The 14813-nt window shown below is 39.8% G+C and overlaps 1 protein-coding gene across 1 annotated transcript; it reads left to right on the top strand.

The window, feature by feature from the left end:
- The first annotated feature begins 4324 nt into the window (after positions 1-4324).
- On the top strand, positions 4325-12902 carry lrrc32 (leucine rich repeat containing 32). The gene is made up of 3 exons (XM_071905229.2): positions 4325-4477; positions 6143-6236; positions 8258-12902. Exons 2-3 carry the CDS (start codon positions 6147-6149, stop codon positions 10184-10186), a joined length of 2019 nt encoding a protein of 672 aa, XP_071761330.1. The 5' UTR covers positions 4325-4477; positions 6143-6146; the 3' UTR covers positions 10187-12902.
- The last annotated feature ends 1911 nt before the right edge of the window (positions 12903-14813 follow it).

The raw sequence follows: 14813 nt of genomic DNA, 5'->3' as shown, positions 1-14813 counted from the left end.
TTCTCTCACACGGTAAAAGAGTTGCACATTTAAATGGTAGCAGATGTTTTTCATGTTGATATACACCCACAAATTCTGTCATTTATTTTATGTTGGTGAATGAATTGTGTTGGGAACATCACATCGACGGATAAATCAAGCTAAAATTGACGGTTACCTAAAAAACGTGACCATGAATAAAGTTAGAGTCTATTCAAGTGTGCAGCTCTTTCACCACGTGGGGTTAGTGAGGCTCGATCATTGTCTGAGGAGAGCAAGGCACAGTGCCAGGTGGCTTGTGGTTGGCTAGGTGAAGAGTGGGGCGGGGCCAACTGTTGGCAACCTTGAAGGAGGCGGAGCCTTCCAGCAAAAGTCTTTTGTGCCCAAAACGGCCTGCAGCTCTTTTTATGAGAGAGGAGCACCAGAGAATAAATTCCTAAATATATTAGAAATCATTTTCACATGAAAAAACTTCACAGGTGTGTTTCCTAGACTCAAGGTAGTGATATAATCTTGAAGGAAAAGCAAACCCCCCTCATTCCCTTAACTTTAACTACACAGATTATGGTTAGCTTATTTTTATTAACTCTTACCTGTACATCAGACAGTGGGATGGAAGAGACTTGAAGTTGGTGAGTAGCCTGGTAGTGAATTTGTATTTGTAATAGTGGTACTGAATGGCTTTCACAGTACCTGATGATGCCTGTCTTCTCCATATTTTTCTCCATTTCGTGTTAACTCCATCATGTTAGCATGAGGTCAGCGGTGCCATGCTAACCCACCTGATTACAATCATCCACAGGGAGCATTTTAGCAGTGAATATTTGCTCTTCATGGTGCTGAAATGTGTATTGTGTGTTCAAGGGTCGTAGGTATGAAAATCCATCTCATGACCAATATAGATTATGTATCATATGATGGCATAGATGTGGTGGCAAACGTTGGTCATTTTATGCCATCCTTAGCTTCTGGTCTAATTGTTGTACATAGTTGAGTCTGTTTGTGTCTCTTCACCAGTATCAGCAAAACTAATCCCTGTATATTTATACTGATTAACAATTTAAGCGATTCTGATACTGATAGTTGATTTTACCTCAATTTTTGCATTCAAGCAATGATATAAAGCAATGATGAATTCTCTAAATGAGGCCATCAAGTTTCGTACACAAAGTTAGGATCTCACAAAAGAATTTAAAAATGATTATTATTGAGTAACTTAGGAACTATATTGCTGTATCATTAGGTCAGGTGATTGCACTTATTAACTTCCACCATTGTCATATTGTTTATTGTGTCTTTGTTGCTGCTATGACAATTGAAATTCCCTGTAGGATGAATAAAGTATCAATCAATCAATCAATCAATCAATTAATTAATCAATCAAGGGTCCCAAGATGAAATTGGATGATAGGTCAAAGTTGGAAAGTAATTGTTTATTTGTGGTGGAATAACCCTCCCACTATATTTACAATTTAAAAAGACATGGTTATTTTTTTTTTTTATTAGATTAGATTACATTACATTAGATTACATAAAGCATGTACAACTGATTTTTCTAAGGCATTTTATTCTTCCCAGACCTACTCAAAAACAAAGTCTTCAGCACAAAATAGAATCAAATAACACTGCATGGTCCCAGTCTGGGCACTAGGAGGCAGGATTGACCTGAATAAACATTCAACAGGTAAGAGCTGCACATCCAGAAGGAAAACAAAGTCATTTTTATTAGTAGCCTCATTGAATTACTGATTTATGATCTTGGATTATGTCACACTGACCTTATCCTCTCTCTCTCTTTCCAGGAAACAAAATCTGAAAAAAAAAAAAAAAAAAAAAGCACTCCACATCCGTCAGTGACATTGAGGTTGAGCTCCATGAAAAGGAAAACAAAAGTCTGGGAATCCCGGGAAATAAACGGGACAATCCCCCGGGGAGGGTGGCATGTGTCGTCAGCTTTATTAGGAGCGGTGAGCTTGTCTGCTGAACACCTGACACCACTGATAAAGCAGAATAAAGGCCCCCGCCCGCCTGCTTTAAAACCATGGGAAGCACATCCTCCCACACAGGTGCAGAGGCTGCTGTGTGTCTGTTGTGTCAGGAGGAAAGCTTCTACATGAGTCATGCCAATACAGAAGAGTCAATATAATGATATATAGTGACTGAAGGATGGGAAAGTGAATCTGCATCCTGCTACCAATCTACAAGAAGTCGGGGAACAAGAGACCAGGTCTGTTTTTTTCCTATTCTTGTTTGATTATTTGCAATATTCTTTTATACCTATTTATGTTTTATCAAACCTTTATTTATACAGGTAAGTCAATTGAGAAATGAATGGCAACCTGCCAGAAATTAACACAATCAAACTATAATTATACAATATGTAGAAATAAAGAACATTAATTAAGAATGAAGAAGCAGGCAAAACATGCATCGCTCTGATTAAATGCTATCCTCATTGTTTTCAATATGAAAGGTTAAAGTGCAGACAGTCAGCTTTTTGGTCAGATTTTTAGCTACATATTAAAAAATACATATATTACTTTACTGAATAGAATCTGTCCAAATCTTACTGAACACCCTGAAATGGGGGGTTATTTCCAAAAAAAGGCTGTGATTCTTAATATCCTGAAAATAAAAGCTGACAGTTAATAATCATAGTATGGAGCCAAAAGAAACCAAGTGTGCTGCTGTCCAAGTACTTATGGAGCTCAGTGTAAATGTAAAATACTGCATTTGTTTCAGATAACTGTAAGTTCAAAAACACAGACAATTCTGTCCTAGAACGTATTAACATTAGCTCATAACTTAAATAGCATCCCATTACATTACATTACATTATGTCATTTAGCAGACGCTTTTATCCAAAGCAACTTACAATAATAATAATAATAATACATTTTGTCAACAGTAGTGAAACCAACTGTGCATCACAGTCTTCATCAGCTAAGGCTTTAATAGGAACAACAAAAACAACAAAACTGATTCTACATTCGTAGAATCAGTTTTGTTTTGTTTTGTTCCATAAGGTTGTTGTTTTGTTCCTTAATCCCATAATGTGATTGAATGCCATTGCGACGGCTGTTTCATAAAAGCAGGTCTCACTTTGTTGGAGTGAAACCACTGTTGATAGACGACTAGCGGTTGTATTTTCATTTTTATTTGCCTTTATTCTTCTTTATTTTTGTTTGTTTTATTCATGCTCCCGGTCACACTTTATGTGGATAGTCCAATGCTGATAGTCAATTTACTGTGATTATAAGTGATTATAATGTGTCAATAAAAAGTCTGCTAAGCTTCAAGTGAGTAGTGTGAAAGTAGTCTGTAGTCATTCAGTATCGGGGTTATGGTTAATCTCAGTGTTGGGGTTAAAAATGGGGTCAGGTTAGGGTTACATCATCTGTAGAGATGCAGCAAGTCGGCAAGTATGTTGAACATCTACTTCTTGTCACCTGATAGTTGAGTATCAACACTGGGCCGTCCAAAACAACTGTTACCCCACAGTCCTCCATTGGGGGCAGTTGGGTGTTCGGTGCCTTGCTCAAGGGCAACTCAACAGTAGCTGTTGAAGGAGATGCCCAGAGATTGAACAGTCACGGAAAGTTAGCTGCTTCCACTCGGCCTGCGTAATCAGAATCAACTGTTATTACTCATTATTCTAATGACACTGGATCCGAGGTTGTTCATTTACAGTATGGCTAACCACAGAAGAAACCACATGACAAACAGCCTGACGCCCACACTCTTAAAAAGGATGTGTGATTTTCAACACACCCACGTGTCTAGCTTGGGACCGCACGCATTTTTAGACGTACAGTACCTTATATTAATAACCTGTGTTTTCGTCACTATATGCGTTGCTGTTGACATTTTGCGAGTTTTGAATTATAAGGCTCTATGTGGGTGGAGTGCAGCTTTGAGATTTCAAAGATTTGACATCTCAGCTGGCAAAACTCTGATGTGCTTTCTATCTTTTTAAATGTTTCACCCCAAAAGGTTCATTTTTTAAAAAGACATAACACCATTTAAAGATCAGGAATAAATTCAAATTAAATATGGTGCATTTTAGGGAAAAGTACAAGCAATCCACACTGACCCGGCTGCCCTAAAAGTTAAAAAAAGACAAGTCGGGATAAAAAAAGAGGGTCGTTTTTGGAGAGAGGGGGTGGCGGGAGACAGGGAGCCTCCTCGAACTGGAGCAGAAACTGGACTTCCCAAACCCCTTATAAGGCATTTCCCTCAGAGAAATGGGAGGGGGGTGGGGTGGGGGGGGTGGGGGGGAAACAACAGGAACGATGCAGGATATTCTCACAGGATGTGATGGCTGGAAGGCAGCCGGAGAGCTGAGCGATGTGGAGGGAAGAGTCAGCTGAGAGGAGCTTTTGCTTGCGGTGTTTGCTTGTGCGCGGTCGGTCTTTGAGTGGGTGGGTCTGCACACTGAGGATGTGAAATCAACATGGTCAGAAGGCACTCCAAATATTAGTAATCAGCTGAAAGTGAGGTAAATATACTTGTCCTGGATCAGTTCTCTACTTTAAAGTGTTGTTGGTTTTGTGATTTTTTTTGGGGGGGGGGGGCGGGAGCTTTGGTAGCTGTTCAATAAGTATCTGGACATGATTACAAAATGGATCCAAGATTTTGGTGGAAGGGATTTCATGCTTGACTAGAGAGGGAGAGTGTGTCGGGCTTTCAGGTAGCTCACATTGGGCCACATGGATGAAAAATGTTCTCCAGTTTCTCTGTCTTTCAGAAGTGTTGTGCAGACTAACTTGCGGATAAAGTCAAAAGGCTTTTCAGTCGCACCGGTTGCATGCAAAAGCTGTGTTTTCAGAATAGAAGCGAGAAGCGAGAAGTCACATTTTATGTTTTTAATGGTTTATGTCGGTGGTTCTCAACGTGGGGTCCGGGGACCACCAGGGGTCCTGGAGGGGGTTCCAGGGGGGTCTCCAGGAAATTGATGAAATGTTAAACTTCACCGTTATTTCATTTACAAGAAGTTAACACAATTAGAGAATGTAGAGGAATGACTGTTTTGATCATAGTTTCACTGTTACCTCTCTACCTACAATACAGATACTCATGGAATTCTGGACAAAATCATATCTGACAATAACAATATTCTCGGATTTGGGTGTGTACTAAATTAGGAGTCCTTGATATGAAAAAAGTTAAGAATCACTTTAATACAAGTGATCCTCATCGGACATACTTACAAACATAAAATAAGAAAACTTTGATGAATGTCAAAATTTATTTGAATTTGCTCTTTATGCCCATTTTAAGAACTAATTAGTGTGTCCATGAGGTTCTGGCATGAGGATCTTCATAACACTTTACATGAACTCTGGTTTACAACACATTCATAACACTTGAACAAGAGCTTTATAACAGTGAATACTGTACTACGATACTTATATAGAGCCTTCATTAGGATTTCATGAAATACTTTTGTCAGACATTGCAGTGGAACAGCAGGTGAGTTTATTGAAAACTTCAAAATAAAAGTTCTCGCAAATGGCATTTTTGAACTGAAAAACATGCCTGGGGTCTAGCTGTTTGTAAGACAATGTGATCTGTTTAATATTTGCACAGCTCTTTTGGTCAGCCTACCCTTCCATGTGCTTATCATCCTCTTCTCACCACTTCTCCTCCCGTGGGTACTTACCACACTCACATTATCAGTGGTGATACTAATGACTCCCCCATTGCTTACTCTAACTCGCAAGTTTCCGCCAAAATAATAAACGGCCGAGCTTCTGCTTCTGATGAGATGAATCACAAACGTCTAGCGAACCCTCTCAGAACGATTCTCACTGTCGCAGCTATTTCCTAAACACTAACCCGCTTCTCTGAATTGATGAAATATACGCAGAGCTCACGGAAACCCTTTTAGCTTTTTAGGGCTTAGTCATTCTTTTCTCAGTACTACCCAGCACTGCCACTATATAGAGTGATATAATGGAGAAATGTCACAGCAAACAAATGACAAAAAGCCCCTTTGTATGTCAGGGCATAAATAGCATTGTCATAGGTCAGAGTGTCACACAGTAGGTAGGGCTAGTTCCCTCTTCCTTCCCTTCTCGAGCCCGTCGTCTCACCTCCAGCCTGCTTCCTGCATTCATGTGTTTCTTATACTCATGTCATTTGGGCTCTTCCTGTCCCGCAGCACCATGGCCGGCTTCCAGATGCTCTTCCTGCTCGTCCTCAGCTGTGTGGCAGCATCCCTGCGCTCTCCACGCCAGCTCCCTCCATGCCAAGTTGTAAGTAAAAGCCCAGGCAGACAGACAGACAGACAGACAGACAGTGTACATGGGAATATGTGGTTTCACTGGTGTAGTAGTGGGTTAGAGGGAAAACATAGTTCAGTGCCACTTTAAGATTTTCACTGCTCTGCTTTGAAGCACATTCCTTACATTTCCACTTGAATATGTATGGTATGTGTGTATGGTTTTTCATCTGTTCTTCGTTTATTTTTTTTGCGTTGCCCGTGGCAATGGAGATGAAATACCTAATATATCAGGTACTTGAGGTATTTTCACATTATCTATGGGCAGATAGAGAGTGGGCAGATAATTTATTTGAACAGATTTGGTTTATTGGTTTTAGCTCCAATGTGTGAGTCCAGTTGAACCATGCTGCTGATAGAGTGGCATGCTGTAGCATTTGGACAGTGTAACATTATGTGGCTCCATACTCTTACTACTTTGGATATGATACAACGACTATGAGGAACCACAACTCTTTTGTACACGATGCCCCCATTTCAGCAAAGTGGTAATCCACGAGATCCTTGTTTCGTTTATTGTGGTGCTCAGCGCTCATTGCTGTGGTGTTTCTGCACTGCACTTCCCAGAGATCAGCTGTCAATCAAACGGTGTGTCCAGTACTGTGACGTCTTTTTCCAAAATGAGAATATGGAGCCAAAACATCAATCAGTGTGTCGCTATTGAAATATGTACAGAGTTTGCCGTAGAATGGTTTGTTTACAGCCTTGTCAAACTTTTGGATATAATCAGAAAATCTGAGTGTCTGTGCTATATAAATGCAGCCGATGAATGCATTAAAAATGAGGATATGCATCACAAAAGACGTGCAAGGGTCACATTAAATCTCTCCCAGAACAATGTAGGATTTTACACATGATTAAAAATAAACTTTCAAATGAATGGTTTTGACTTTATTTGCTTTATTTCTATCTATTGGACAGGTAGCCACTAGTTACAGTATTACTTCTCTATGGCTGAACCTGAAGTAAACTCCAACATCCCACATGGATCTGATGTTATTAATACACTCCAGATAGGCATGGCTGATGTGGGATCACTGATAATACCTCTATTATTTTTAATATTCATAGTTATGCAAAAGGCACACAGTTCTTAGATTGCCCTCTTTCTGTGAGAGACTGAAGGGATTGCAGCATCTTTTCTTCATGTTATTCTCCATTTATGAGAAAAATGTAATAAAATATTCCAAAACAAACAAAACAAAATGATTCACCCTCCAATTGCATTTGACTCATCTTTTCTCAGATAGCAGAAAATAAAACTGGAAGGAAAAAAGAGATATGATGATGATATGATATAACATAATACATGACGCAATTATCGTGGTTAAAAGCCATAACAGATGCTTGTTTATATTCAGAAGAAAACTCTGATATGAGTTTGCTCACGGCCCGCATTGTCAAGAATGCCACTGATTTCAAATAACCAGAAGTATGCCAAGAACCTCAATGTACTTGGCTTGAGAGGGAAAAAAAAGAGAAGGAGTCAGTTTTACGAGCTGTTTTTCGAGAGGGGGTCTCTGGCCATATGGTTTCAATTATAAGCTACACTAATAAGTTAAATATTTGAATCTAATACGGAAAAAGGGAGAAAAGATGTCAAAAACCTTCTGGGTTGGTGTAACAACACGGGTTGGTGTCAGCTGAATAGATGGATTTTCTTTCAAATCAAAACACTGAAAAAGGTTTTGCATGTCATTTCTTGAATGAAATGGCTGAGAACGAATGCTGTTATTAACTGATGAATAGCAGTTTCACTTAGCGCTTTGAATTGACTGAATTGAAAGTGAAATGCCCCTAGGTTTGTTTTATGAGGAGTATACACCATAATAAACCTCAAAGGACTCTCTGTCTGCCAAGAATGTAGATACACTGACTCATAAAACGACCCTGTGCGTATGCTTTAAACATTTGGTCTGTGTTGTGTCATGGTCAAGCAATTTGGGAGTGTGCTGAGATAATCAGACTTGTGTGTTTGTCTTTCTTTGTTCGCAGGTCCAGATGGATGTGTTTTGCAGCGATCTCAGCCTAAGAAGTGCACCAGTCAACCTTCCTCATGGTATCCAAATGCTGGACCTCTCACGTAACATGCTGCAAAACCTGACCCACGAAACTCTCGCGTTTCACACCAGCCTCCATCAGCTGAATCTCCATTCCAACAAGATCCACTTCATCCAGCCCGGTTTGTTCAAAGACATGGCAAATCTAAAAGTCTTAGACCTGTCCAGGAACTATCTAGATGTTTTTGCTCACTCCAAAACCAACATCGGGCCTCTTACAGCTGTGGAGTCGCTTGATCTTTCAAGCAATGGGCTGTATACAGGGATGACGGACTATTTCATAGGTGAATCTCCATCGCTGGCAAACCTTTCTCTGAATGGCAACAGCATCACCAAAATAGCAAAAAACACTTTTTGTGGATCCTTGGCCTTGAGAAACATCAACCTCCACAACAATGTCATCTTGGAGATTGAAGACGGTGCGTTTGACACATTGCTGCATCTGACTGAACTTGATTTGTCCAAGAACTCCATCACTTGCATCACAGACTTCAATCTCTCTCAGTTAAAAGTGCTTAATCTCAGTAAGAACAGCATGGAGACTTTCCAAACCACAGACTCCGATATAGTGTATGATCTGCTCTACCTTGATCTTAGCGAAAACAAAATTCCTTATTTTCCTCTTCTCCCTAGAAGGAACAAGCTCATGTACCTGGATGTTTCGCGAAACCGACTCCGGAGTGTCAATGTTACCGGAACAGCAGAGGAACTGGCAAACTTCGGGGACACATTTTTAGCTCATGCTCCACCTGATTCAAGCACCAGACATCAAATCTTCTCAAATTTGATATACCTGGACCTGAGCTACAACCAAATCAAAAGCATACCACATTCTTTTTTCTGCAGTATGATATCACTTGAGGTCCTGAATGTGAGCAATAACTGTATTGGGTCCTTTTTTGTTGACCAAGAAGGCCTTCTAGAGAATTTGAAGGTCCTAGATCTCAGCTATAATGCCCTGCAGAAACTCTCATTTGAGGAAAACACTCTACAATCACTGGAAGAGCTCTTCTTACAAGGAAACGTCCTCACCACCCTGGACCCTCGAATATTTCAAAGACTTCCAAGTATCAAATCCCTGCAACTCCAGCAGAACGATCTGAAAATCTGTGTCTCGCAGCAAAAACAGACCAAACCACCTCTGAAATACCAAAACCACTACAATCCTCCAGGTTGTGTCGCCTTTTCCTCTGTTCCGACCTTGCAGTTCCTGTACCTCTCTGAAAACAATCTGAAGGCTCTGCCTGAGTTTGCCTTTTACAACACTCCTCTGAAGTTACTGGACCTGTCCCTGAACCCAGGGTTAGAGATGGACCCGAATTCCCTCTCTGGTCTTGAGAATTCCCTGGTTCACCTCTACCTGAGGGAGAACAACATTTCCAAACTCAACACAGACCTGTCCTCGCTGAGCAGTCTTAAATTCGTAGACCTGTCGACCAACCAGTTAACCACTCTCCCCCTGTGGAACAAAGAGTCCTCCATCGAGTCACTGAACCTGCAGAACAACAACCTGGTCACCCTGGAGTACAACACCGTGCTGGCTCTGGAGCGCTCTCTGAAAACCCTCTACATGGGCTCCAATCCTCTCAGTTGCTGCAGCAACCTTCGATTCCTCCACATGGTTCAGCGCTCTGCTGTGGTCGTTCCAGACATCGAAACCGTGACTTGCGTCTACCCGCAAGACTCAGAGCCAGTCAACATAGAGAGGGTGACCCACGAACTGTGTCACACTCTGGACAATAGAAGTGTGAGCATAATTGTCATTGTAGTGATTGTTGTCGTTGTCTTGATTATTGTGCTGGGGCTGCTGTTTAAGTTATGCCACTCAAGGAGACGAAAGCACAACAGAAGCTTCAATGCCTGACGACTGTCCCCAAAATGAATGTGCAGAAATGAACAGTGGACATAGAGGGACATGAGGGAATTCATAGTCTGAATTTTTGCAGTTTTTCTATTGCGAGAAGGTGGGTGGTTTTTATATCTAACCACAGGAAAAAAAATTGTTTATTGGTTGAAGGAAAAATCCACCCTTGAACACTTTAACTCTGTTAAAAAAAAACAGCTTGCCAATATATCTTTGCATCATAGACAACGTGACATCACATCAAGATATTTCCAGCGCAGCTAGAATGGAGTTTGATGGCAGAAAATGTTTCAGTGATCTAAAACATCAACTGTAAACATCAGGTTTTGGTGTCAGTCCCTCAGAATCAAAGAGCAAGAGCTTCTTTACCATTTTACACCGATGTTCAACAATCATACAGGGAGAAATCCATCATAGAAGAAGCAGAGAGACCAATTTCTTCACAGACCAGAATGCAATGCAGCCAGAAGACATGTTGCGTTTCTCTAATCCAAATCACTAACTGAATTAAAAGTAGATGAGGCAGGTTGAGGGAAAAAAGTAAATTACAACACTTCCTCACAAAATCACCCCTGCAATACAGTAATTGATGATATATGACGGTGTAAAAGTATCTGAGGGGGGATTTTTCCTTTACGATGAAAATAAAGAACATAACACTACCAAAGATAGTGAATCAAAATGTGCTTTGTTCATGAATCATGAATGAGTAAATGTAGTTGTGATTCACCTCATGTAGGTTGGGAGTCATTTAAAGTGACTGCACAGTGTCCAAGAGAATGTTATTTTTTTAAAGCAATACCAAGGATTCCTTTTACCCATGTAGTTTGCACTTTAATTTCCTCTTGTGTGTACCTTCCTCTTGTTTATGTGATTGTATCTTGTCCTGTGACTGTTCACACTAAGAAATGAATTGCGCTAGCATTCCAAGAAGTGGTTCATATGTCGATGTAATTTATTGTTATTTTTGTTGCTATTGAGATTGAGCTGGTCATTCTAAATAGTATATTTTCTTGACTGAGACAACAGAAAAGCTGAAAGGAACATAGACTAGGGTTGTGACACAATTTGATCCCAAGCCAGCAGGGAAACTCCTGGTTTCTCTGGACAGAATGTAATTGAAATTGACATTAAAATGTTTATATAAGGGTTGAAGCTCAAAGCTGGAAGAAGCACTGAAATTAATAACTGTTGTATGCCCCGCCATACACTCATATTTCCTTTTGTTGGAATGAATAAGAAATCCAGCGCTGTATTGAAATGGGCTACAGACTTGTTCTCTAGAATCCACATTTTTAAAACAATTTTATCACGCTTGATTATGAAGCCAAAATGATGATGTCATGTATTATTATTATTATTATTTATAGCTGATTTGTTATGTCTTCTCATTCTGGGACTGACCTCTGTAAACAATGTAAGCAATGTTCGTGAATGAAATGAAGGCTATTTTCTACCCTATTTTCTAAGACTGTGAGAAAATGTGATGGTCACTAAGAATTTCTTGTGTGACAAAACACGCAACTGTATGAAAGCTGTACCACCACCAGCCTATTTTAAATAACTTTACGCTTCATTATTTAGCTAACACCATAAAGTGATATTTCATTTTGTTACATTTGGAGTTTTTAGTAAAATTGACAGTCCTGGTTTTATTTGGTAACATTTTACATGAAGCAGAGCTCATAAGGCATTATAAGGCATCAGAATTACATTATAAGCACATTGTGAGTACACAATAATTATTATCATCAGAGCATGGTATAATAAACACTTTGGGGATTGAATAAAACTGTGTCCTATGACATATTAAATTGAATGTAATTTTCTGATGTTTGTCTTTATGATTACATCTAGTAGAATGTTACCATTTATTTTTCTAGTGCAAGTCTGAATATTATTCTTTAGCTAAGATACAAACAAGTGGAGAGATCATATTTCATTTTATGTTTTTTGGTGTCCTTTTTAGAAAAGTACCAGTCTGTTTGAAAAGTGTGTGAGTGTTGGTGAATTCCACATGCAAAATATCTCTCACGTGAATGCAAAAGTTGGATTAGATGATGCCACAGTGTTCAAAGGCATGCAAAACTGATGCATCTTCAAGGCTTCTGTAGTACTATAGATGGAAGAGGAGATCTTCCTACACCTCATTCACTCTGGCAGCCATCTTGGTTTGACTCATGTTCGAGTGGCACGAAGTAGAAGCAGCCATGGACGACAATGGACGGTGTTCTTTTTAGGATGTATGCACTATACAAAACATACACAATCTTAAGTATATGGCTGCCACCCATCAGTGTTTTCTAAAGTGATTTGAAATGGAACTTATTATGATACAAGCATTTACAGCAAGCCAGTGAAGACAGACTAAGACCAGGGTTATGTGTTGGATATTTGCTAGCTTACTTGCAGCAAAAGCCTGTAGCAACAAATTGTAGCTACGAATACATTTATGAACTTTTTTAATGTGTTGGTTTGACCAAATTGTGTCACTTTATAATCCAAATAGACTTTGAAGGAATGTCTTTTTTTTTTACTTCCATTTTGCTACACATTCAACACTTTGTTTCTTCATCCAGGGGAGTGAAGTAGTGGTTCGGTCGGAAAAAACCTTGATTCTACCTTCTGATGCTCAAACTGTAGACTGGTAGAAGACTGTTCTGTAGCAATTTCTGACATTATTTAAAGTAATAAATGCAGTTGATATCACAAACCATTTTTCAGCTCCATGATGTGTTTTTTTGTGTCAGGAAATTTCATTACACATACTTCTGTCACACCGCTAACTGTAATCCCTGAAAAGTCCTCTTGAACTGTTTCAATACTTACCGCTGCATGTAGTAACGTTTGCATGTTGGTGGCTCAAAATGGCAGCGAGAGGTAACTGAAAAATGCTGTAAGGTGACATTAGTAAACTGCACAAAGCATGCTCATGTTTACCAACCCGGTCAGTCTGAGATGCTTTATACCAAAGGAAACCAAAGGGACAAAAGATCTATCGTTGGCGATTCCAGGTTGTTTTCCCTCTCTGCTCACTCAGTGACCATTTTGGCAGAAGAAACAGACACTACTGAGTTTGGGAGAACAAAGAAACGAAAACCTGATTGTAAGGTTGAGTGGAGAAAACTCATGGAGACTCATTTTGTAGCATTTTCCTTACTGGACTGGTAAGTTAGCTTGCTAGCTAGTCCAGCTGTGTTACTTGTGTTACAATCCTACATTGAGCTGGAAATTCTAGTAAATGATGTGCCGATGGGTGAAGTAGCTGATTTCAGTTGATAAAACGGGTGGATTTTTACATAAAAACCTTGCCCAGTGCAGCTTCAAAGCTACCATTTCATTGTCAGAGATGATCAGATTCTTCTATCCTCAGTCTTTTCATTTAAGAGTGGTGAACTTTCTCCAGCACCAGACCCCCAGCTCCATGTGCCTGCTTTGCTCTTGTGTTTACATTTGGATTAAGGCTTTCAGGATGAGAATGTGCTGTTCGCCGTGAGAAGCATTATGTCCACAGGCTGATGAAGGCGTCCTTCCCTCGGTGACTCAGACCCTCCATCTCCTCCTCCTCTCCCCGTGAGAGAAACAAGTGGTCACTGTAGCTAATTCACTGTCCGGGGCGATACGGGAAGTTGTCAACGGGCGGCGTGTTTTACGTCAAAGGGGAAAACGGTTCTCCATCAATGTCAAGGCAGGAATGAGAACCACACAGTTGATCGGCAAAGAACTTTCTCCTGTTAGTAATGGGTTTTTATCTTCACATCAGTTTATGCTTTGCTTTCTGCCAAGAGTCTGACGTAGACGTTTCATTGGGTGCTTGTGTTTAACAAAAGTATATAGTGCTTAAATGAGGAGATGCAGTTACTCTTGAGCTTTGAAGAAGTTCCCAAATCAGGAATAACATTCATAGAAGTAGCATTTTCTTAAGTAATCCTATTTTCTGAAGTCCAGTGTTATATTCTCCTTGGTGTGCCTGTCTTTACACGAAGGCTACAGTGTTCCTACTCACTGCCTTGATATGGCACAGGTAGGTTTCTTTGATTGAACTTTTACTAACAGCGTCATTTGACTTGAGATTTCAGTTATTTAGCAATGGTTAAGTGGAGTGTAACTAATCAGTTACAGGAAACCGAAAACTAATCTACATCCTCACTGTCTGCAACCGATTCCTTAATCTGATAACGCAATCAAATGTCTCAGACTGTGTTTGTGTAAGAGGCAATTATGTTCGCCGTCCGCCCTAATTAACATGTGCAACCCTTCTGCCGTCTGTTCCCAAGTTACATAACTGATGATCTAAACTGAAGCCCAAGTGTATTCCACATCCGCCCCGAAATTTTATGCAGCCCTTTTATTGACGCTTCCCTTTTTTTCAGCACCAGTGCAAAATCAGTAGTTGAATGTTTAATTTTTTTAAGCCTAAATTAAAAACGGAATTTTTGTACTGTTTTCTGAGTCAATTTTCAAAGATTTAATTAATAATCTGAATACAGGGTTTCAGTCAAAGTAATTCTTTGTGGATTGTATATTATTGTCTGTGAAAAAAGACCAATGTTAACTCTGACTCATAGATGTTTATCTCAATAAAAAAGCTTTTTGGAAAGGAATAAATTTGTCAGGGTTAGGACAA

Source organism: Centroberyx gerrardi, chromosome 11 (assembly GCF_048128805.1).
Source record: "Centroberyx gerrardi isolate f3 chromosome 11, fCenGer3.hap1.cur.20231027, whole genome shotgun sequence".
NCBI lineage: Eukaryota > Metazoa > Chordata > Actinopteri > Beryciformes > Berycidae > Centroberyx > Centroberyx gerrardi.
The sequence above is the reverse complement of the archived record's forward strand: the minus strand, read 5'-3'. Positions and strand labels throughout refer to the sequence as shown.